Genomic DNA, 25480 nt, shown 5'->3' on the forward strand with positions numbered 1-25480 from the left:
AGTGCAACGGCAGAGCCAGATAAAGTCAGCTAAAGAAACCAAAAAAAGACCCTCAGACGAGCTTACCTACAACGTGCAGAAACGATAGCGATAACAAGCTTAAAGCCACGCTTGTTTTTAAATTATACAGCGAGTACTTCCCCTGCTTTGGAAATAAGATTGGGGGGAAAATACTGAACGTGACACACACCAGGTTTATATGCTGTATATCAGTGTTTTCCCTGTATTTGGCAGTCTGCACTCTCAGTAGGCTATGAGTATGAATGCAGTTTTATTTATATTCATGCACATGCTTTATAGCAGTGGTTCTCAACCGTTTTGCCTCCAAAGGCCCCCCTCGGTCCAGGGAAAAACTCCAGCCCCCACTTCCCACCCACAGGGGACGTGATAACCTGTCTGCTTCTCATCATCGCGACTCCATCTGAACTCACTTTGATGCAGTTAGTCGAGCTCATTCCATTCCATTTAACCCCATAAAAGCATAAAAGCGATTTTTCAACAAATTGCCGTTGTAGTAATCCTCAAATATTTACAAAGTAAAAATCCTTTTATTTCCTTTTTCACATTCATAGCGAACATATGAGTGTGGCATCTACAGAAAGTAAAAAGGTTATTATATTCTATTAATTGCTTGCTTTGTGTTCTTTATTCAGCTGAATAATTACTAATGTCTTCATGTTTTGTGATTGCTTTCAGTAATTTCTTATCATCTTGAGGCCCCCTTTTGGGCCCCCGCCCCCCTGTTGAGAACCACTTCATTTTTTTCTTCTTTTGAGTGCTGTGAGCAGCCGTTGAGCATTGAGCACATGTTCTGCTGTCTCTGAGCCTAGTTGGCCCCTCTCATCTTTTCCATTTCCATAGAATTCCCTCTTTGTGGATTCCTAAGGCTCCGACTCTGAGCACTTCTATGGTGGGGATGTTTTCCTGGCTGTCCGGGAGGACTTCCTGTCCAGAGTCTCTCATGGGCGTTCATATTTTTTTTGAGCCTTTTGCAGCTCCTCTGCCTTCAGTTGCTCACACTGGCAAACTTTCTACAGCCCTCACAAAGAAAACTTCAGTACACAAATAGCTAGCATCAAGCACAGGGGCTACAGCACGCACACACACACACACACACACACACGTCCTACAACAGGGTCCTCACAGCGACCACTCCCTCTCCTCTCTCCCCAGCGCTAACGGCCGCCGCGGGCCGGGGGAAGCTGGAGGTGTGTGACTTCCTGCTGCAGCAGGGGGCCGCAGTGCAGCAGGCCAATCGCAGAGGAGTATCCCCCCTCTTCTGTGCCGTGAGGCAGGGCCACTGGCAGGTGAGCGTGCCACCAGGAAGCGATTTGATTGGTCGACAAATAAGCATCTAATTTAATGTATCAGTCATTTCTCATCTGACTTTTGACTTAAACTTAACCTTGATTTTTATTAGCAAACGTTTCCAAAAGACTGAAATAGCAGTCTATTTTATTTGAGTAGTCCGTTAAAAAGACAGAGAGACTCAAGTCAGTAATAATTTATCATGATAATTGAATTATACTGTGATATGAAAAATCCAGAGATTCTGCAAATGTTGTAAGCAAAGGTAATGTCTGAAATATGGAAAATACGACCTTGGTAAATTCAGGCTGCCATTGCTTTTCTTTATCGTAATTTGTGTGTGTGTGTGTGTGTGTGTCAGATCGCAGACCTGCTGCTGCAGAGCGGAGCAGACGTGAACGTCACTGATAAGCAGGGGCGCACTCTGCTGATGGTGGCTGCTTGCGAGGGGCATCTGAGCACTGCCGAATTCCTGCTGTCAAAGGGTGAGCTCCCACACTCCCATGATGCACCATGAACATGGCTGCAGTCCAGACTGGTGTGGGAATGCTCAGCCCCACATCGTGTGCCAAATTTGTAAAAAACAATTAATAAATAAAGAAAAGAAATGCCAAAGCAGAAAGTACAAATGGGAAGATCTGAGCCAAACCAAATAATTACAGTAAAACAATGTCGATGGCGCTACTGAGTCTGTGATTGTAAATCTCGATGCGTCTGGTTTCTTCTGGGTGCAGGTTCCATGTTTTGCCGTGTGGTTATGAGGTGTGTGCGTGTGTCACGCAGGTGCTTCTTTAACGTCGATGGATAAGGAAGGTTTGACGCCTCTGAGTTGGGCGTGTTTGAAGGGACACAAGAACGTGGTGCAGTTCCTGGTGGAGAAGGGCGCGGTCATAGACCACACGGACAAGAACGGGCGCACCCCGCTGGACCTGGCCGCCTTCTACGGGGACGCGGAAATCGTGAGTGCCTCGCCCCCCCCCTGGTTTCCAGGCAACACAGGGCTCATTCCAACCGCTTATGTTATTTGTCCTCGTCTCCTTGGCTGACCTGGAAATCGATCAAGGTCCGCCATCTTTGGAGGAGCGAGGAGGTTTATGGAGGGTGCTTCAGTGAGGATACACGAGTGCACCCTTTGCGTGACGTATGAACGATTGACCCGTAGATCCACTTTTCCACATCTGCCGCGTCTGTAATTGACGTGGCTTCAGACTGACGCTCGACCGAACGAGGACGATCCATTCGCCTGAAATGCGTTTCCTCCATTCCTCCATGCTCACACCCTTCCCTCACATCCTTTGCTTGCGTCCTCTGGGCGGAGCACAGGAGCAGGGGGAAACGAGGGAAGGATGTGAGGAGTGAAAGAAAGCGATTGGAATGAGCCCGCACTCCTTTGGATGCTTTTATGGAACGCACGCATAGGGGAATTACTGGGGGCTTTTACTGGCGTGTGCGCGTAGAGAGCGCCCCCCTGTGGCTGACCCCTGTGCCCCGCCCGCAGGTGCATTACCTGGTGGAGAGAGGGGCGGTGATCGAGCACGTGGACTTCAGCGGGATGAGGCCGCTGGACCGGGCCATCGGCTGTCGGAACACGTCGGTGGTGGTGACCCTGCTGAAGAAGGGCGCCAAGCTGGGTGAGGGCCGAGCTCTCTGCTCACACGGGTTACCGAAAAACCCAATCAGCGGGTCGATAGAGCCAGCCAATCAGAATCCACTTGAGAACTGAGCAGCCTTGATACAGGAATACTTGAGTGGTCTTTGCTTTCACATGAACCATGAAGTAAAAATGTGAAAATTTCATTAAATAATTTATATTTTATTTGTATGCTTTCATGGTCATTTATGCTGCCGTGAAAGAGGATGCTTCTGTGGTCATTTCCCCCGGTTACGAGTTCCGTACATATAACAGTCCTTCACGTTAGTAACTATTCTGTGCGTGATTATCATTTTCCGTCCAAGGTTTGCTGCCGATTTCGCCAAGGCACCGCTGAGCCTTTCTCAGGAGCGAGCTCCTGGCCTCGTGATGTAGAAATAATGAGCAGAAAGGAGGCTTGTGTTTTGTAAAGATGTGTCACTGGGAGGCTCTTATTCAGACAGACCGCGGCCAAAACGCCTCAAATTAAAGTAAATAAGGCGGAACCTGGCATTTAGCTCCCGATTTTACCGGCGCGCTTATTTCGCGTCTCAGACGCCGTGACACCGCGCCCTCCCGAGATTTCATTTTCTTCAAATTGCCTCTCTCCCTCCTTTCTTCCTTACTCCCTTCACCCTCTCCGCCCGTCGCCGTCTCTCTCTCTCTCTCTCTCTCTCTCTCCTCCTCGGGCCTGTTTTCAGGCTAATTAAAGAACGTCGCGTCGAGCGGCCGCAAACAGGCCGCTGAATAACCGCGGAGGCTCGGAAGCCCGTTTCCCGCCACTTTCAGATCTTATCTGGAATTAATTTTCTCCAAACCATTTTTAATGATTGTTTCATTAAACACCCCCCCTGACTGCGATGCTCTGAATGTAGACACACAGCTCAGTCCGATTAGTATTTCTGCCACGCTATTGTTTGGCTAGTCAGTTCTTCTGAAGTTTTTGTTCAAGAAGTAGAAATCACACCCGGTACAGCTAACCCTCTTTCAGAGTGTTTTGATTTCCTCTCAGGCGTATTAGTGTAGTTGAACATGTAGGAATTTTAAGTCTAGTCTGACAGAATTAATGTGGAAAAGGCAGTGCAGCGGTTTTGAGTTGTGTGTTTTTGTTCTCTGTAATGTGAGTAGAGTGCATGTACTTCTCCTGGGATTTCTGCCTATAACGTCTCACCCTTCTCTTTCTCTCTAACTGCTTTCGATAATACCTTAAGGCTACAGAACCTCTCCTTATGATCGATCAGGTACAATATCTAGGTAACTTTACACTGCACCAATTCCATTGTCAGCATTGGCTCCTTATGTGGGCGTGGCCGTGGCGTGATCCCGCCCTCTTTCTCTCTTCATCCTGCAGGGAACGCTGCCTGGGCGATGGCCACGTCCAAGCCGGATATCCTCATCATCCTCCTGCAGAAGCTCATGGAGGAAGGCAACCTGCTCTATAAGGTGACACCAGAAACTGGTTTAACACAGGCATGCGATAATGCTACTGGTGAACACTACGTCACTAATACTGGTGAACACTATGTCAGTGATACTGGTGAGTGCGGTATCAGTGCTACTGGTGAACACTACGTCACTGTACTGGTGAACACTATGTCACTGATACTGGTGAACATAGTAGAAATGACTTCACCGGCTAGTCAGTTCACTACAGATTTCACTCCATCGCATTTGTATTAAACGAGTGTATTCCACCCCGATCACGTTTTACAGCCTGTATTTCCCAGTTGATTTCTGTAGTTTGAAAGAACTTTCTTACAGCCAGTTTTGTTAAGATTGAATCAGAAAATGTCCAAGGGCAGAACTTTAAAATTAAGTGTCCTTGGTTACTGCAAATTGAATTTCAGTTGGGAGTTTTTCCCCCTTGGTTGTATGTTGTGATCTCACTGGTACATTGTGTTTTGGGATTGCCTAGTGGAGTTTTCACCATTTTTTTGAGTGTTAGGGCGGTCGACTACATGTCACCTCATACTACAGAGATATAAAACAGATATAACTGTGTTATAAGGCCCCTCTCTGGGATCACAATAATTGGAAAAGTGTAACTGTTTAGAATATCTATTGTTACACTGAAAATAATACCTGCTCCAGATTAATCAAAAGGTAGACTGGCAATTTGGAGGGAGGGGGTGGGAGTGTCTCTCATTTTGAGGCTCTTTAGCCCTTCTGTCTGAAATATTTGAGCTCTTTTTCATCATAGCAGTCAATCTGTCAGAGGGGAGACATCAGATGCAGTGAAAGGCGTATCGGGCTTCTCCCAGCTCGCGGAAATGCAGAGCAGATGAATAATTGCCGTGAGTGCTCACAGGAGCGCTGATTGATCCCTGACATTTAGCACGCTGAGCCCACCGCTAGGGAAGTCACGGGGTGTGACTGGGGGGAGCCACACCGAGCTGCAGCCAGCCCGGTGGGGAGCGTGCGCTGCTGGTGTGCCCTCTCCTCCCTCCTCCTCCTCTCGTCTCTTTTCTCTCCTCTCTCCCCTGCTCCTTCTGTCCTCTTTCTTCCTTTCTCTCCTCTTCCTCTCCCCCCCCATCGCTCCTTTCCTACCTTTTTCTTGCAACCTTCCTCTCTCCCTCTTCCTCTCAACACACCTTTCCTCTCTTTCTTTCCACACACACACACTCTTCCTCCCCACAAACCACATCCTCCTTTCCACACACACACACTCTTTCTCTCACAAACCCGCATCCTCCCTTTCTCACACACACTCTCTCTCTGTCATACACACACACACTCATCCTCGCTCTCTCTCTCCCTCTCTCTCTCACACACACACTCATCCTCCCTCCTCTCTCTCTCTCTCTCTCTCTCACACACACACTCATCCTCTCTCTCTCTCTCTCTCTCTCTCTCAGAAGGGGAAGATGAAAGAGGCCGCGCAGAGGTACCAGTACGCCCTGAGGAAGTTCCCCCGCGAGGGATTCGGGGAGGACCTGAAGTCCTTCAAAGAGCTGAGAGTCTCGCTCTACCTCAACCTGTCCCGGTGCCGGAGGAAAACCAACGTGAGCCGCTTCCCTCAGAGCGCCGCCGCGCCGCGTGCGGGCTGGCGTCAGCTGCCACAACGTCAAAACCTGTCACATTCGGGTCACGGAAGCGATGAGCAAATCCTCCCTAGATACGCGCCCGTAGTACATCTCTATGGTAGCACTGACAACAGCTAGCCGCGTCGAATGCTGTGGCATACAGTATATCCACTGTAAATAAAAGGGCGTAATGTAAAATGTCACTGAATACGAGCGTGTGCTGAGCAAATAAATAATTCAGCGTCTGTAATGCACGGTTTTATTCGTTCCCATTCGCACCGGAAATCTAAAATGGCAGGCATCACTAGAGGGGGAACCCAGCTGTAAGTTAGAAAGATCTCAGCTTCTAATTGTGCTGGAGGCTAGCTCAAGATTAATCTAATCTAGTCGAGCCGGTTATTACAGCATGTCATTAGCACAAACAACTGTCATCAGTGTTTGCACAACGGAACTCAACATCCCTTCAGGCAAGTTTTACATGGGGAAGGGAAAAAAAATAACAGCTACATGATTCATGTAATACGATCATAAACTTGTTACTATGATTTATTTCCTCTCGCAGCGAGAACAGAACCACTATTGTATTCACTGGACTGAATCGGCGTTAAAAAAACGAGAACAAAAGCATTTTGTGAAGGGAAGTGTGGGGAAGGGGCGTGTGCTGGATTCATTAATGGATTTTTCTGAGGTTTTTGTTTATCCCGGTTCTCTGGTTTCCTCCTGAAACAGGACTTCGGGATGGCGGAGGAATTCGCCACCAAGGCTCTGGAGCTGAAGCCGAAGTCGTACGAGGCGTATTACGCCAGGGCGAGGGCGAAGAGGAGCAGCAGGTAGCGCTCTTCCTCCTGACGTCTGTTCTGCTCCGCCCCGCCTCCCACCCCGCCCCATACTCTTCCTCCTCATATCTGTCCTGCTCCACCCCATAACATAACATAATATAATGACAAGAACAGGCCATTCAGCCCAACAATGCTCACCATTTTCCTAACCTTTCAGCCCATACATGAGAGTAAGGTGGCCTGCCATGTCTCGGTATCTGGTGTGACTGACCTGGCTTTGTGTCTGATACAGTACAGAGGCTGACCCTGCATCATCTCTCTCTCTCTCTCCCTCCCTCTCTCTCTCCCTCTCTCCCTCTCTCTCTCTCCATCCCTCCCTCCCTCCCTCCCTCCGCAGGCAGTTCGCCGCCGCCCTGGCGGACCTGCACGAGGCAGCCAAGCTCTGCCCCAACAACCGGGAGATCCGCCGCCTGCTTGCGCGGGTGGAGGACGAGTGCAGCCAGCTGCAGCGTGCCCAGCAGAAACAGCAGGGGGCGCCAAACCTGACCCCTCCCGGGCACCAGTCCGACCAGGAAGATGAGGAGGAGGAGGAGGAGGAAGGTGAGGGGGAGGGCCGCGGGGAGAGCCAGAGCACGCCAGACCCGAAGGACGTGGAGGAAGAGGAGCCCGGCCAGCAGGACAAGAGGCAGGACGGCTGGGCCTCCAACATCTACTCTCTGAACAGGACTCTCCCGGATTCCCTGAGCGCCCCCCAGCCCGGCCCCAGGCCGGGGTCTCCCCCGGGCAGGCAGGCGCACAAGTACCTCCAGCAGGGCCTGGTCCTGCAGCCGTCCAAGCAGGCCCAGATAGTCAAGACCAACCAGCACATGAACTCCCTGCAGTGCGGGGGTCGGTCGGGGGGGGGCAGGAGCCAGTCCCAGTACGCCCCCTCCAGCCCCCTGCCCAGCCGGCACATCTCCGGCGTCCTGACGGCCGGGCCCGGGATCGACATCGGCCCGTTGCCCCCGGCGACCGCCAACCCGGGGTCGGGCCCGGAGGAGCCCCCGTCCGGCGCGGGCCAGGGTCGCGACCCCGAGCCCCAGCCCCCGTTCCGCACCGCCCAGACTTACTCGGGCCCCGGCAAGGCGACGGACGCGCTCGGGGGGGCCCCGGACTGCCAGTCGGGCAACATGAGGGTGTCCAGCTCCACCAGCAGCCTGGCGTCCAGCGGCAGCCTATCAGACAGCGGCAAGCTGCCGGGCCCGGACGTGCGCGCCAAGACGCAGGGCGGGGGCGGGGCCGGGGGCGGGACGGCCGAGCACAAGCCCCGCCCCTTCATGGGGATCATGGACAAGACGGTGCGCTTCCAGCAGCAGCTGCAGCTGCAGCACCAGGCCCTCCAGCCCCACCAGCCTCCCCCCGCCCGCGCCTGGCCGGGCCCCTCCTCGGAAGGGCTGCTGGGGCCCCCCGTCCCGGGCGCGCTGGCGCCGAACTGCGAGCCGCCGTACGCCAGATCAGGGAGCGCGTACCACGAGGCGCTCGGGTTCCAGGCTCCGCCCCCGGGAGCCGCGGGCAGCCTCCACAACGGGATGCACGCCAAGGAGTTCGCCGACGGCTACCGCAAGGCCGCCACCTGCTACAAGGAGTCCAAGCCGACATTGGCCATGCCGCACCCCTTCACCGAAGGCAAGCCCAAACAGCCCAGCCTGGCCAGGGACAATCCCGCCATCCACGTTGCTTCAATGAAACCAAAGCGATCCTTTATCGAGTCCAACGTGTGAGGTAGCCCTTCACCCAGCTCCCCAGTTCACCCGTTCCAACATTTTACACATTATTTTAAATAGGTTTCTTTTCGTTTTGTTTGAGAACCACTACAAATATAGGTTTCCCATCTCGTAACCTTTTCAGAATTATAGTAAGAAAATGCATAGAAACGATGTTTATTTGTGTACTTACCTGAATGAATTTTGACCACAGGCAGTATTTTACATTTGGTTTTATTCTTACTAACACGTACAAGCCAGTGCTTCTTGCTACAGGACTGCATGCTGTCATTCAGCCAAGCTGGACACTGCACACAGACACACTTTCGTCCGTACGCAGACGAAACAGCCATGGCACTTTAACGAGTAAATATAGGCCTTTCAGGTGCTCCTACAGAATACAAGACCGTGCATTCTTTGGTGTTTGAAGCCGAGGTACATTGAGAGGATTGAGCCCGTCGTTTGTTGATAAACAATGGTGCCGATGGAAACGAAATTAAAACGCTTGTAGTGGAACATGGAGGACAAGTTGGACATGGGCACTTCTGTTTTGAGGATACTGCAAATCATTACTACTTGTACATATGTATATACATATTTCCTTCTTTGAAAAGGTCTATGTCGTCGTATTCGACTCGTTCACGTCATAGGTATTTTGAGTTCTATTTCTGCACAGCTTGGTTCAGATGGGTATATATGGCTCAGAAACATTTCTCATGTATGTTTGTACATTGTATAAATTGCCCAATAATGTTTGAGTAAATCCCTTCAGTATCGGATTATTGTTGCTGTTTAGGTTAATTTATTTACAGCTCCTGCGGCTTGGTCAGTTGTAAAAGCAATATATTTTATATAGTTATTTTTGCACAGCTACTAAGACATTTTCAAATTTCAATAAGTCTTGATAATTTTTGGTTTAAGTGCATGCGACAGTTACAATTTATAACAAAGAAATATAAAAAATCTATAAATAAAGAGTTTGGGGGGAGGGGGCATTACTATATTTTAATATGTATGTTATTTGCAAACGTTGACATGTTTTCAGTATTGTGAGCTGTATTGCTGTTATCACATACTGTTAATAGAACATTACTGCCATACCAACAATGGGAAAATAAAGTCCCAGTGGAAAACTATGAAACCTTAAAATTGTTATTATTTATTACACATATACATACATTTTCTGTGTCCATGGTAAATGATATACACATACATACATGTGCAGCAGGTCCATTATAATCATATACACATACATACATGTGCAGTTGGTCCATGGTCAGTCATATGCATATGCAGTGTGTCCACTGGAGCTGACATTTTTTTCAACAAATATGAATGTTCAGAAATTGATTGATTGTTATTCATTCAATTGTCCATTTCTAGTAGCCTTAGTTTCTCCGAATTGTTTTTCTGAGTTAGGCCGACTACTTACGACCGACTGCTCCTCCAGCGATCTATAGCCATCTTCAGGGTTCTGTTTGGAGTAAGCATAGTTGTCTGCAGAGGTAGATTCGTCATGGGGCTGGAACGATTCTTTGAATCAATCCAACACTGGATTGCCTCCCTCTCGTAGGAATAGCCATCTGTTTCCAAAAAAAAACACACAAAAACTGCCATTTAACTTCATCTCTACTGAACTTTTACCGAATTCCTTTGGGATGAGTCCACAAACACACAGGCAAAAACGGAAAAGCACGTACAGTCGTTTCAAAGTATTACATCTTTGACTCTAACCCCATTCTGTGGGGGAAGGGGAGAAATCCACTCTGAATTGCACTTCAAAAGGCTCTCTGTAAAATGTAGTACCGAGTGGAGAAGTGAAATTGTGTATTTCCTCGAGTGGGTGCCGCGGGCAACATCCTGTGATTGGTTACGGAAAGTGTTTCTGCAATAAACTCCTTATTGAGAGGAGTGCTGTGGAAGCGAAGGGTTTTCGGGGCCTAAATCCACGCACCTGCGGCGATGACTGGGTCTTTCATCACCTCCCTGGTGATGGGGCACAGGTACTCGTCCGGACCGTCCGTGCAGACCAGCGTCGCCTTCAGCTCCTCGATCCTCCGGATCAGTTTATTCCGAAGGCCAACTGAATCTAAACCAAGAAAGTACGAATGCGTTACTGGTATATCATCTAAAAGCCACCGTCTCTGATGCATTCTAGTCATTGTTTATTAATAAATCTATTCATTACATACAGGAGGAAAAACTACTGGATTCCTTGTTTTGCCCATTTGATGAGGCTGATAAATTAGATTAGTGCACATTATTGACATATCTAAATCCGTCATTGCATAAATGTAAAAAAACTGAATAGTCAAAAGCTTGTTTTTCAAATCACGTAGCTTGTTGTGCATGTATGTCAGGATAAGTGAAAAAATGTTCACTACAGCCTTCATAATGTTTGCATTTGCAGATAAATTTGACCAATTAACTAAGATGTATATACCAATATTTGCTTCAAGCATCCATGGAATTTTCAAGTAATATTTGCCATTATTACTTTTATAGAGTCTCTTCTCTCTGCACACAAACCTGGCATGCCTGGGCGAATCAGAAGCCAGTGTACTCCGTGAGTAACAAAAATAACTAGAGTGTCTATCTGTTTATTGGTCATAAAATTCAAATAATATTTGAAAGGCCTGTTCACTATAAACTGCTATAGACTATCGACTGCCCACTACAGACTGCCCGCTGGTGAATACTTTATATTCTGTGTAAGGTTTTATTGAGGGTCTCTAGGGGACATGACTGCAGATTTATTGTGTCTCAACACTACTCTTTAATGCCTTGACTGACAGCCCTACCCCTGATGTATTATTCAGTCTCTGGTGTGCTGGTGCGGGGATTGTGGTGTAGGGGACCGGGTCACTTTAAGGATCCGGCACCACTCCCTTGTCACTTCCGTCATCTGAATGACAGCTTCTGTTGTTTAACAAAATGTATGTCACTAGTCCCTGCTGTTCATCCACTATAAATCAGTTGTTTCTCCTTCATCCATCTTCACACAGACAGAGAGGGAACATTGTGTAGACCAAAAAAAACTCAAAAAATATGTAAGGGTTTTCATTAAATCTGTCATGGGGCACTCTGTCCGCAAAAAGAACCACTGGAGGAAACCATGTCATTTAACGCACAATACAGTACAGTACGTCAGCTAGACCTGTACTAGGGCAGTATACTTTTAATTAGCACAGAATTCATTAGGATTACAATAAAAACATGTTGCTTCAAAACAGACTATTAATTTTCACCCGCTTACTAAAAAATCTCTTTGTACGTGCAGCAACAGGACTGGTGTGTGGAAAAATTAGGTCAGACATTGGTACTCCTGTTAAATATAGCTTCAGGAACCAGGGAGAGCAACAAAGGTACAGAGCGCAGCTTCTCATTTCAAAATAAAAGCTTGACATGCATACACAAATAAATCAAATAAAAAACCAAATCAGACTGTATTTATGTAGCTCCACAGCATACCCTACCGTAAACCCAAAGAAAAACAAGCCTAGGGGGACTGTGGTGAGGAAATACTACCAGTGGTAGACAGGTAAAACACAGAACTACCAGACTCAATACGGAGCCTTCTCTTCATAGTGACTAACAGTCCATCTCCTGCAGCGGTGTCACACTGAATCCCAAAGCGGCCCCAGCGTCTGTGGGGTTTCCTTTCAATCGGCTACCAGGTAAGGCCTTGAGAATAAGGTGTGTGGATTCCTCAGCCAATCAATGACTTAAAATGAAACACTTCTGCCGAGAACACCCCAAAACCCAGCGGACACCACGGCCCTCCAGGACAGGAGTCCGACACCTGCGATCGACTGAGTTCTGGACCAGTTGTATGAAGGCATCTGGAGGTGCCAGGCCTGGGGCGGTAAGGTACTGAAAGGGGTTAATCCTCCTCTATTTCCATTTGTACCTCCACATCAGGGCATCTCCCATTTATGTCTATGCCCATGTGGAATAAGGGACAACTTGTTTAATACTGGGAGGAGATGCAAGAGGTTCATTCTGGAACGCGTGACATATGGACTCACACACCCACACACGATATCTAACGAAACCAGGTTATAATAGCAATTAATTAACAGTCTGTACAACTGACTGATGTGCCCCTCAGGAAACTGGTGATGAGGAGAATTAGAGCAGCTGAAACTGCAGTGAGAACACAGCGGTTTTAGAACAACGCTTAAGGGTCTGGACTCATATGCAGTCCAAATTGACTGGTACATAATCCTGACTGACCCAAACTCTTACAGGGTTTATGCCCTAGATTTAAGCGGGTAAAGACAAAGGTTCAAATTTTTTCTACAGTGTTTCATAAAAAAACAAAGTTGCAGTTAAAAAATATGAATAAATGCCCACAACCCATGCTGGTGAAGAGCTGATAAAATAATGTTGAATACACTGTGGCTCTACATGCCTGCTCTATCCCCCTGTACTGCTGAAAACCTGGCTTCTCCTTTTCAACTGGCACAGAAATAGCGACCTTGGAAGCACAACATGGCCCTGTTTTCGCAAACCGAAGGTTTTTAAATATGCAATAAACTACCAGGCTCACCACCAAGTACCACCCTCATAAATACCAAATTCTCTGTGAACACTTGTAGAATGATCTACAGATATGCTTACCCCCCCACCCCCCAACCCCACCGCTCCAACTGTTACTGAGGGTGTGTATTCAGCATAATGTAAGCCTGCTGGGCTCAGGCTCTAGAGTGTTCATGTGCAAACACATGGAAATGCTAATGCATTTAACTCCAGGGCACAGCAGCAGATTCATAAAACTGCCACCGAGAGGGGGCCGGGCAGTGGAAGCGTATTCCGAACCCCGCCTTTCAGCAGTGCTACCCGGGGGGTGACAGATGAGTAACAGCACCCCCTGTGGGATTGGAGGAGCTCTCACCGATTTTCAGTTCTGCGGCCAGGCTTTCCTTGCTCAGGGCCAGGAGCTCCGCCCCGTCGATGTCGTTGTTCCGGAACGTGCCGGCCAACGCCTCCAGCCCTTCCTCCCGCAGCCAAGCCTGGACGTCTTCCTCGGACCAGTCCCTCACCAGCAGCCTCGTGTGACCCCCCGGCCGGTCCTTCCCTGGGGAGAGTTTCACAAAAAACAGGTGTGCTATCCCATCAACCCCCCACTCCCCCTTCCCCCACCCCTTTAAACAACACTTGTTTAACCTTGACTTTTCCCTTCTAAATTCCACAAACACCCCCCCCCCCCTCGCCCCAATAACAAATTACTATTCATTCTCGTGGGGGGGGAAAATGATATGAAATGAAAGCCACTGCTTCCTGTTTCTAGACACGGTCCTTTTATCAACGGCGCTTTAATCACATGTGTGTGTCCTGTGAATATTTATCAGCGCCCCACCCCCCCCCCCCGCCGCCTCCCCCCCTCCACAGGGATGTGGCATGCAGGTACACTCTACATCAAAGCTGACCTTCAGATGGCATTGTTAAAGCCCCCATCGTTTCTCATGAATCCGGCGCGGCGTCGAGCCCGGGCTAACGACTGCGCCCCGCGTCTCGTCCTTTACGCTTCCCGCCATTAAGCGGCTGAGTGATTCCGGGCGGAGGCCGGGGGTATTGCTCATTAACCGCGCCGCTCGGTCTCCGTTCCTCCAGCCTGCCTCTCCGCGTTCGTTACAGCCCGCGGCTCGCCGCCGCCGCCGCCCCGTCCGCATGTCCGCGCAGATCTCGCGTCTTCGCAAACCGCCGTCGGCTATACGGACGTGAGGATAATCCGAGAGCGACCGGACTGTAATAATCATCAAATATCGTAACAGCCGTACGAACGTTCGAAAGCATAGACACGAAGCTAAAGCTCGCTCTCAGAATCGGATGCTGGAAAGTTCCTCGGCAGAGCTACTGATCCCCAGGAATGTTCCCAGGTGGACTAGCATGAGCGTTTGTTTCAATGTGAGGTTATCTGCTCACGCGAAGCTACGATGTATCGTTGCTTCATTCACAGCGCAGACGTTTATGAAGGACATTAATCGTGCCTGCATCTACAGCGGAGTACTACAGATATAAAGTGTGGCACTCCTTTTACATTGCTTTTCCTCGTGGGCCTGTTAAGATGTGACTACTCGTATAAAATAAAGGCTGAATTAGTGTCTTTCTGTGGCTTACCTTTCCAAGAAGCATTTGTGGTTTCAGCTAGAAAACAGAAAGGAGAAGTACAAAAGTCAAGGAAGCCATGATGAGGCATACAAATATGAAAAAACAAAAACAGTCAGAGACATAGGCCATACCTTAGGCTTACCAAAATCAACTGGAGCATCATCAAGAAGAAAAAGGGCTTTGGTGAGCTCAGTAATCGCAAACGGCCTGGTAGGCCAAGGAAAATCTTCTACAGGTAATGACTAATGAATTCTCACCTGTCCTATTCATTCTGCTGCATGTCATATCAGCAGTTACATCATCGATGAAGACAAGTGAGTCAGTAACCTGTGGCAGCCATACATGCCCAAGTCATAACACCCCCACCATCATGTTTCACAGATGGGGGTGGGGGCTTTGGATCTTGGGCAGTTTCTTTTGGCCTTTTGTTCTTGTTAACACTCAAACAAATCAAACTTGGCCCCCTCCTTTTCCAGAACTCTGCAGGCTCTTTTAGGTGTTTCTCAGCAAACGGTAACCTGGCCATTCTGTTTTGGCTAACGATTGGTTTGCATCATGCGGTGTAGCCTCTGTAGTTCTGTTTGTGCAGTCTTCTCCAGTAGTCACTGACACATCTAGACCTGCCTCCTGAAGAGTGTATCTGATCTGTCAGACAGGTGTTTCTTTATTATGTATAATACCCTTTAAGAAAAGCTAGGTATCTGCTCTTTAAACACATGTGCATTGTTTGAGTTCAAATCTAAAATTGTGGAGTACAGAGCCAAATCAAGAAAAACAATATACTTGTCCTTGTCCCAAACATTATGGAGCTCACTGTAATATCCAACAAGAAAGTACAAGTATTAACACTACCACATTTTAAGACATTATTGAAGACATTTAAGACATATACAGTATGCTTGTTCTGTCAAATTAAATCTAAATAAACATGCTGCCTTTGGTCAGGTGTCCTTATTGTACATACATTCCTCCTACAGGGTAAGTGAAATTGTTCCTCCATTCTTTTAATTTATTCAAACCTCTTGCAACAGAATCTGAGACGGTCTCAGTACAGGCTACACAAACACACTCTGCAGAAATTGTTTGATCAATATCAACTGAATCCCTACACAAAGAACTGGATTTTTTCAAATGAAATCCGATGGGACAGAAACAACACAATCAAACCAAAGGATTCTTTGAACATTTCTTTTTTTTAACTAAACAAGGACAATATTTAAAATCGACACCACGTTCTCCCCCTCGCAATCCAACGTCTTTCTGCAGAAGGGAGGGAGGGAGGCGAACAGTGAACAACTCTGGGAAGGATATTGCCTCTCGAACGCGACACATTGCATTATTTTCCTCTGATGCGCTTTGATCTCTGCTGGATTCTCGTCTTTCCAAACACTCTCCTCTGAGCAAACGCACTCTAACCTCCACGTCACACGCAGAGACAGCTGAAGACACAGACTCACCAGCCAGCGATTCTCCTCCCTCGCCTGCAAACGATCGAAAGAATCGAACAGAAAATATTAAATGCAAGCAGCGAAGTGCGCTCCGGTGAGATCACCGTTTTATTCTGTAGCAGTATGAACAGCACGGTAATGCAGTAATATGGGACTGCTCGAAGCGATCGGTCACCACACCCATGTGAAGAAACAGTATGCGGAATTATACCTTAAGTATACTATTTTACACTTTAGAATACTTGAAGTATAATTCAAGTATGCTAAGTATGAACTTCTGGTGCTGGTAACTTCAACCCTGACTACTTTCTAACGAAGGCCCTGTGCTGCCAGCCTTGCTGTTAATGGAGTTGTTTTTGGATTGTTTGTGGTATTTTGGCTCTTGCCCCTGTTCCACCTGTCAGCAAATAAAAAACTGTTTTATTTAAAATTCCAGTCCAGATTTTTTTGAGTCCAGTCCAGTTTTTTTTTTTTTTAAATCCAGTCCAGGTTTTCTTTTTTTGAGTCCAGTCCAGTTTTTAAAAAAAATCCAGTCCAGGTTTTTTCCCCCCCGAATCCAGTCCAGTTTTTTTCAAAAATCCAGTCCAGGTTTTTTTTGGGAGTCCAGTCCAGTTTTTTTTTTTTAAATCCAGTCCAGGTTTTTTTTTTTGAGTCCAGTCCAGTTTTTTTCAAAAATCCAGTCCAGGTTTTTTTTTTGAGTCCAGTCCAGTTTTTTATCAAAAATCCAGTCCAGGTTTTTTTTTTGAGTCCAGTCCAGTTTTTTTTCAAAAATCCAGTCCAGGTTTTTTTTTCGAGTCCAGTCCACTGTTTTTTCCCACTGTAACCCAGCCAGACCCCGGTCTGCAAACTCTGCAAACTGCTAATTACCCCTGAGCTCCGCTCAGCCCTGAACACCCATTCCGTCACCTTCAGCTCTCACCAGCGGAAATCACTGCCACTGTGAGCGTAAGTGTTTGTAGCACTTTACGCTCAATTATCCCGGAAAAGGGCCTTTACCTAACAGCCCTTTTCCCCTCCGTGTTGTGGCTAGGAGCTTTCAGGCCTTAATTAAGGAAGGAGAACGCAACTAGGCACTGCGCGCAGAGCGTGCTGAATGAGAGGCCCGTCCGGCTCGGAGGCGGTCCGATACGCACCCCCCTCTATGACTCTATCCCCCAGCCTCCACACGTTCACCGTCCTGTCCATGGAGCCGGTGGCCATCAGAGACGCCCCGGGCGAGAAGGCGCACGCCGCCACGTATCTGGAAAGGAGGATCATGGGTTTTGCGGTCATCAAGTCGTGAGCCACGTGACTGCGGTCAATCAATAACCGGGGCAGGAATTCTACCTTTCGTGTTGGTTCAAAGTGTGAAGCAAGTCTCCTTGGCTCTGAAACCCAAGACAAAGGCTTTACACAGAGGAATTTCTGGAATTCTACCATGTTTATATGCGACAAATGAGTTATGAAGAACTATGCAGCTTTTTAACATGTTTGTTTCTATACACTCAAGCATGATTCATGTATTTGTGGAAAAATTTAGAAAAAGGATAGATTACTTACAGCATTGTAAACTGTGACAGTTTTATCCACAGAGCTGTGGTAAGAAGAGAAATCATTTTTATTTTTTTTATTTTTTTTAGAATAAATAAGAGGCTACTTATAGTGAGGCTCAACTTTACCAAATATACCATACCATACCATACAGTCAACACACAAGTGAAGTGCAAGCATTTAAACTACTGCACGTGTGCACAGAGAACAGAATGTTAAAGCAGAGATCCCCCCTGTGGTCAAACAGGATAATGACAGGAGTATAATCATATATTTAGGGAATTTCCATCAAGATGAAATTGAAGTAAGAGTGTTTTAAACAGAAATTACAGATTATTTTGATTCTTTTTTACAGCCTTCTTTAATCTTATTTATTTATTTATTATTATTATTGTTATTATTGTTATTATTATTATTATTATTATTATTATTATTATTAAGAAGATTATGATGAAAAAGAAGATGAAGAAATAGAGGACTGTGCTTAATGTACTGTGTTTAATGTACCACTGTAGAATGAGACCACGTACTTTGGGTCAAAACATTAACCGTCATGTTGAATAAAACGTTACTCTTCTTTTGGTGCAGTAGTTAGAGTTTGAGTTTTCAATCTGGAATATTTCGCGTGAGTTTCGGTCTTCACACATTACATCAGGAATGTACTTATGCACGTTTATTTCCTCCCGTCCCTCACCTGGAGACCAGCAGCCGTCCATCAGAGGAGAAGGAGCAGGACAGCACCGGGGCGGACTGTGCGGTGAGGGTGTGCACCAGCTGCATGGTACAGCCTGGGGATCAGTAACGCAGGCAAGCATTAAAACCCCATAGCACCGCTACTGCTAAAGCTACTGCTATCCTACAGGCCTAAGGAAGGCTCAAATACAGCGTTTTCCACAAAGACCTGGAGTACTTTGATTACATTTCACATCTCTACTGTAGAAAGTGTGTTTTGTGTTTCTGGGAGGGATGTGAGTGGAAGCGGCACAGGGCAGATGTGAGGTGAGGGTGCAGGAGTGTGGCGTCATGCTAACAATACTGTGTTTGTGATGAGAAGGCCACTCATTTCATTCCCCAATTGGTTGTTGTGCCCTTGGCAAGTGTTCTCCAGTGAAAGTCCACATGGATAAATGGGTAATTCTGTATGAATATGAATACACCCTATAAGCGAATAACTTAAAAGTACATTCACTTTATATGCATTTTTATATTGGGTAATACATTTCCAAAAGCTCAGCAGTGAACACATCCACTAATTGGATTCAGGCTGCACCTCTCTCCACCCCTCCCTAGTCTCTAGTTTAGCTCAATGTACCTAGTTAGGCTAATGCGATCTCGTTAGTTTTGTATTTGGCAGGATTGTTTTGTTTGATTCTGATTAGGCAAATGTGATTTCAGTGCTAGTTTTGTACTTGGCAGGACTGTTTTGTTTATTTGCTGAACAGGTTACCCTACAGGGTTGGAGTCCTGATCTATGTGGTCACTTCTGGCACTACGATCTTTACTTCACTCTAGTGTGTTTTTCTGCACCTCCGCACCTTGAACTGATGCACTTGTTGTACGTCGCTCTGGATAAGTTGTAATGTAATGTAATGGGTTTGTTTTTTCCACTCCACTGGTGACTATGGGCACGTTGATTGGTCATTTGCGAGCCACAGTTATTATTCGCTATTTGCTGATTAGCTGACTCAACTTGCAAAAAGTAAATATCCCAAGTCATGCAAACAGTGCGTCATGTAAATATATTAATGTGTATATTACAATTCAGTGTAAAAATCTCTGCTGGTCTTTGGTCAATGGTTTTGGTATCAGCGATCGCATGATACGGAAAAATGAAAATTCTTCACGCATTATGTGCAAAAAACAAATGTGACATGGACAGGACCAGGAACAGTTACAGTACCAGGTCTGTTGTCAATATTATTCATTATTAAGCACCATGTTCAGACACCTGCACTGCTGGTCATATTCATATAAGATAATTTCCTCTTGTTTCATCAATCTTGTTTTGTTTACACATTTTCTCCCTCCCGCAGTAAGACTTTATTGAAAAGCTGTAATTATACCCTCTTTCCTATTAAGGTTTTTGCGTAGATAGATTTTTGGTTGGGAAGCGAACAGCTATCAAGGGCACCCTGTTGGCTTCTAATATTCAGCAGTGTTTCATTTTTTTAGAGAGACATTTGCATTGTTTCAGGCAACAACAAAAAAATACAGCACTTAAAATGCATCCATTAAATGAAATGCTTGATTTCTACTTTATGGCTTGGGGGCAAAAAAAGACAACGGCAGAAATTAATTTTTCACATTCACAAAATTACAACGAGAGGTGCCGCAACACATCAGAAAAACGTGCGTGCTCGACGACTTCAAAGCGACCTGCGATGGCAAACAGCGAGAGAGCCAGCACAGAAATTCCGTCCACGCCCAGGCTATCCGCAAAAACAATTTCCAGTGGATCTAAAATAATCTAAATGCAAAACACTATGAATGACAAGCGTTTGTGTGGCGGTTTGAGTGGCATGTGCGCTCTCGTCTCCTTCGGTGCGTTCCGGTGCGTCACCCCTTCGGCAGCCGGAGCTAAAACAAAGACGCCCGCGATAATCCCGTTGGGATGTGACACGGGACGCAGACCTCCGCCAGACACCCTCGTTTCCACAGCAACACAGACATGTGAGACACCGACTTGCGTGTACTGTACAAGTGCAGCACTACCACCCACCAGCGTCTTTTAGCCACTTTGCCAAGGGCGAAAACAAAGCCTTCTATCTGCTAATCTGGTACCATTCCCAGACCCGTCTTCTTAATGACAGGCAGGACTGTGTGTGCACACGGCTGTTTCCTGTGCCCTTTTGTTGTTGTAACTGCTTGTGTGGATGGAAAGCCTTCACTGAGATAACATGTCTACAATTAGATTATCAGTCTTCAATTTATTTAATTTCAGTTCAGGAAACAGGCTTTGTAAATCGGGTAAAACATATGATACTGTAAGGTAATTTGGAGCGTAAAATAAAAGAAGGTATGGGTTTATAATTTTTACCCTCTTATTTGTAAGTCTTTTGAGGCAACTCAATAAATGTAAGGAGCCTTTTGTTTTACATTGATGTGTTATTTTGTAAAGTATAATGAATGAAAATTTATGCAGAATCACTGTGGTGCACTAATGAAATGATTTTCTCTCAGGGCCGAGGGGGCAGCGTGCGTCTATTTTCGTGCCCGCATTCTGGAGCGAATGCGCAGCCGTGCGCGTACCTGCAGGAGTGAGCTGTGAGACGGTCCATATCTTCAGCAGGCTGTCCTGGCCACAGGAGGCCAATCGAACCGTCACCACCTCTCCCTCTGTGAGCCAAAAACAAACCGCACATGCCCAATGCGACTGGGTACACTGCTGTTCAACATCGTCTTGCAAGAAGTACGACGAGCTGTTTAAATGGATGGTGAAAAGCTGTTTCAAAATGGGATGTTGGTTCGTTTTAAATGCCCAAGAGTTCCCCTTTCCAAGAAAGGTTCCATTAACCTTGTTAGTTTTAGATTAATGCCAACTAATTTACTGGAGAAAAAAGTGCAATGAAGTTATGGGGAAGGGAGATGATAGGTTAGCAGCCACGAAATAATCATGACAAACCATTCTGACAAAAGGCTATGAGCTTAAAATAAAGCACCACTGCAATGATTACTTATTGACCCAGGACCTCAGAAATAAAGAAATGTTGTAGTTTATCCACACCAAGTTTAGTCAATTATAAAAACAGGATGGATTCCCTGAGTCGTCTGCCTATTTATATCAATTTGTAAAGTTTTACCTAATATTTTTGGGTTTTAGCACAGAAGGGAGAGGAAAGACCCATAAATTACCTGAAATATACCAAAGTCAACAGGAATAAAGGAGCAGAAAGACATTCAGCATAACGTAATAATAATGTATCCACGAGCAGATCTAAAAATGGTTCTGATCACAATAATAACTGGGCCTTAGAAGTAAAAACAGAGAATTTTGGGAGACAAGATGAATAAGTACACAGTCACAATTGTACTCCAGTAAAAATGCATAAAGAATAGAAAAAGAACCCTAAAAGGAAATACAAGTTAAACAAAATGAAAAACAGGGCACTACCAAAACTTTCCAGCTGGACATGGTCATAATTCTTGTTATTAATTCTGTTTATTAAATTCGCCATTATGTTTATGAAATATAAAACAAACTGAAGCACTATTTTAGCACATTTTGAAAAATAATCAAGGTCAATATGAAGCTGTATCAGGCATAAAATAATGACACTTATATGGTTTCAATTAAAGCTTGAAATGTAGCCAATGTTAAACGAGATGGATGAGAAAACAGGAGCTGAGGGGCAAGTCTATCCATCCATCCATTATCTATACCAGCTTATCTGAGCAGGGTCACAGGGGGTGCTGGAGCCTATCCCAGTGTGCATTAGGCAAGAGGCAGGATTACACCCTGGACAGGCCGCCAAACTATCGCAGGGCGCACACACCATTCACTCATACCTATGGGCAATTTAGAGTCTCCAATTAGCCTACCTGCATGTCTTTGGACTGTGGGAGGAAACCGGAGTACCTGGCGGAAACCCACGCAGACACGGGAAGAACATGCAAGCTCCACACAGCTGAGATTCGAACCCGCGACCTTCTTGCTGTGAGGCGCCAGTGCTACCCACTGCACCACCGCGCCGCCCTTGAGGAGCAAGTATCAATGCAAAATGATTTTTGTGTTAATCTCACCAATATGAATCTGGGAAGAAAAGTGGCAGCAGGTCACCCCAAGGTCGTGGGCATTCCTCTCAGCGTGGAGCTGCTTCGCTTCCAGGTTCCAGATTCTCAGATCCCCATTGGTGGATCCTGTGACGAATATCTGACCACACGGACTCACGGAGCATGCAACCAACGAAGCTTCGTCCACAATCCCAGTTCTGAGGAGGGTTACAGGTTTCCCAAAAAAATCACCAAACATTGCAAGAATATCTCTGCGGCATTAGTGTAATGTTATGTAAGGCTGACGTTTCAAATTAGTGTCTTCTTCAGAGCTGACTGAATAAGACCTATTTAAATAAACATGTTTAATTTTGTATGAGTACTCCAGTGTCTACTTTGGGTAGTCTCTCTGAAGAGTCCGGGAAACGGTATATTTTTGTTATTTAACAAATATTTAGGCCAGGGTTGTCCAACCCTGTTCCGGGAGATATTCCATCCTGTAAGTTAACACTCCAACCCTAATAAAGCACATCCCATTCACAGCTGGAGATCTGACTGAACTGCGAATTAGTAGAATCAGGTGTGTCAAATTAGGGTTGAAATGAAAACCTACAGGCCTTCAAGAACAGGGTTGAGTGGCCCTGGTTTAGGCAATTGCCACACCATCCCTTGTTACAGTCGAGGCAGAAACCTTAATTGGTATGGATGTAAACATATTCTAATTAATAGCGATCAGAGTGCACTCACTTATAAAATCTGTTTAATTTCATTCCTTTGTCAACACAACAAAATAAATGGGTTCTGAAAATAAATATGACATTGACTTCTAATACTTTCGTTGGATAAAGTCGTTGGATTACATATTCATGAATGGGGGAATGGCGAATAGAAATATTGTTCTATCAGTAGGATGTTCAACATTTTCATTCAAACTGTTGGGATGTACCTGCGCAGTGTTCTGGAGCTGAAGTCCCAAAGCGCAAATGTCCCATCAGAAGCTCCGGAAACCAAGTAGGAGGAGTCGGCTGACAAAGCGCAAATTCTGACTGGGCTTCGACCAGGATGATCAAACGCGTCCACCATTTCTCCCGTGCCCATGCTCCAAACAATCATAGTGCCATCTGTTGAGCAAGATGCTAGGAACTGCCCGCAGGGTGTGAAGCAACAGCAATGGACCGCGTACCCATGGCCAGTGAGTGGGGAGAATGGAAGCTCAGAGAAATCAAGACTGGAGAATATGCGAATAGTCTTATCGGAAGAGCAAGTTGCCAGCAGGTTGCGAGAGAACGCACACCAGTTTACGTCAGCTGTGTGGTGCTGGAGCGTGCAGATAAGTGACACCATTTTGAACGCAGTTCCTGGTTTGTCCCTGCAAAAGATACAGTAGCCTAAAACACGTCATAAATAACACCAGGTGGCGCAAAGGGCTATAGTTAACAATATCCAATTGTTTACCGTATTTATAACAAAACTGTATTTTAACTTAAATTAAACGGAGCTCCATAACACGAGTATCACTGTACCTCAGCAAACTTTCATACTCAGACGAGGAAAACCCCAATAAAAACGTATCGATAGCCTAATAAAAACGTGCACATTCTCCAGTTGTCACTACAAGACTTAATGCAAGTAGAATACTATGTCTAAAGTTGATAAAGGTAACATTAGAAATCTTGCTTACAATGTCAAAACATCGTCAAATTCTAACATTATCGAAATACTAAAAACACGTAGCCAATAAAAAGTGAAATCAGTACTTAAATTACATACCTTTCCACACTTCCTGGTTCTGCTGCACGTCTCTATGCAACCAATCGTGAAACAAGAAGGGGGTGGTACAGTCTAGGATAAAGTCCCACGACCACTGAACTGAATAGGAACCTATGATAAGAACACACTCCAGTTATCTAATCACTTCCTAATTGTCTATGTCCGCAACTGCCATAAAAGCCCCGTCTTATGACAAGGCGCATGACTCTCCGAAAATCCTTCTTGTTTCTTGCCTCTGTTTTTGAGCAAGCTAAAAGCTGAACATTGTCATTCAAATTCATGGTTGAAATTAAAACAAATAGCAATATGCAGCGCTTAAATCCGCAGTAGGGCATAGTAGCCTATTGATGAACAGTTGAAAGGAATCAAACCGTTTTTCGCCTGTCTGAGTGTAACCTATAATTTTGTCACTGGAACGCACACTGGGTTATGTAAAGTGAGACCTATTATTTGTAGCCTTTATAATACACTTCATTTTAGATTTTAGATTCAGTTTTCATATACTGAGATTAGAAATAATCTAAATACAACAATAATGATGAAATAAATCAATTCAAATGTCTTTAATTGGATTGCATTTAATTGTAAAAACAACGACACTAGGTAAGAGTTACATAAGATGGATAAATGATTAGGGGCCAAGCACCGAAGGTGCAGGGCACCTATTGTAACTGTTAGTATTATTATACTTTCCACAATGGGAGCCTATGGCAGCTCATAGAACCCCTTGGTGGATTTTGATGAAATTTGGCACATTGATAAAGTACAGTCCAATGTATCCAGGCATCAAATTTGTGGTCAATCCATCCATCTCTGTAGCGTCACCAACAGGCCAAATTTCAAGGTACATTTTTGCTTATAACTTGTGAACCGTTTGTCCTAGGGTTTTAAGGTTTTTCCCCCTGAAAACTTGGGTCATCATTTTGATTCCAATGCACCCATTGCCGTTAAAGTCCGCCATATTGGATTTTCCACCATTTGGAATTTTTTGAAAAACCTATTTTTGCGAACTAGGCCATTTAAAATACAAAAATGACCATATGGCTATTTAAAATACAAAAAAGTTTATTCATTAGCTAAAAGGTCTGAAGTAATAACTCAATAAAATGCATCCGGAATCATAATAACAGCAAGTACATGAAGAACAGAATAGATCATTTGCTCACGTTAGTACCCTACAGTGCTGAACAGAGGAAGGCTTGGATCTGTACTTCTGCTTTGATGGAGAGTCACTGCAGGGAATGCACACTGACATGTAAATTTGCAAGGGCAAATGTTACAAATAACCGAAAAACAAGACAGAAACTGATCTAAAAACACAAACCCAGACTTTTATTAAACTAAAACACAAACTAAAACAAACAAAACGTATAATGCAGCACAAAACAAATTGTATTAATATTTACATATTAAAGTGCAAAACTGT

At 45.6% G+C, this 25480-nt stretch overlaps 2 protein-coding genes across 13 annotated transcripts in view; one reads left to right on the plus strand and one right to left on the minus strand.

The window, feature by feature from the left end:
* Positions 1–9623, plus strand: part of LOC135240343 (protein TANC1-like) — a 133888-nt gene extending 124265 nt beyond the window's left edge. For 5 of the 8 annotated variants that reach the window (XM_064309699.1, XM_064309701.1, XM_064309703.1 and 2 more), the window contains 9 exons: positions 1174–1307; positions 1670–1793; positions 2092–2267; positions 2807–2939; positions 4150–4179; positions 4290–4381; positions 5794–5940; positions 6691–6791; positions 7138–9623. In XM_064309699.1, coding sequence (XP_064165769.1) covers positions 1174–1307; positions 1670–1793; positions 2092–2267; positions 2807–2939; positions 4150–4179; positions 4290–4381; positions 5794–5940; positions 6691–6791; positions 7138–8500 — 2300 coding nt within the window. In that variant the 3' untranslated portion in view covers positions 8501–9623. Of the gene's footprint in view, positions 1–1173; positions 1308–1669; positions 1794–2091; positions 2268–2806; positions 2940–4149; positions 4193–4289; positions 4382–5793; positions 5941–6690; positions 6796–7137 lie in introns of those variants that run through there. The other 3 variants (XM_064309700.1, XM_064309706.1, XM_064309707.1) reach the window with 3 other exon arrangements.
* Positions 9621–25322, minus strand: LOC135240345 (WD repeat, SAM and U-box domain-containing protein 1-like). Of its 5 annotated transcripts, XM_064309710.1 has the most exons (14): positions 25221–25300; positions 24055–24165; positions 23231–23653; positions 22315–22502; positions 20824–20910; positions 18269–18362; positions 17584–17617; positions 17371–17411; positions 17178–17284; positions 16054–16077; positions 14606–14632; positions 13380–13562; positions 10437–10571; positions 9621–10065 (listed from the first exon to the last, which is right to left on the minus strand). In XM_064309710.1, exons 3-14 carry the CDS (start codon positions 23626–23628, stop codon positions 9911–9913), a joined length of 1473 nt encoding a protein of 490 aa, XP_064165780.1. In that variant the 5' UTR covers positions 23629–23653; positions 24055–24165; positions 25221–25300; the 3' UTR covers positions 9621–9910. The 5 variants fall into 5 exon arrangements, with proteins under 5 accessions (XP_064165780.1, XP_064165781.1, XP_064165779.1 ...); XM_064309711.1 differs by having other exon boundaries at positions 23231–23672; positions 24055–25322; XM_064309709.1 differs by having other exon boundaries at positions 24055–25321.
* Positions 25323–25480: the final 158 nt, after the last annotated feature.

This window comes from Anguilla rostrata, chromosome 15 (assembly GCF_018555375.3).
Source record: "Anguilla rostrata isolate EN2019 chromosome 15, ASM1855537v3, whole genome shotgun sequence".
Classification (NCBI taxonomy): domain Eukaryota; kingdom Metazoa; phylum Chordata; class Actinopteri; order Anguilliformes; family Anguillidae; genus Anguilla; species Anguilla rostrata.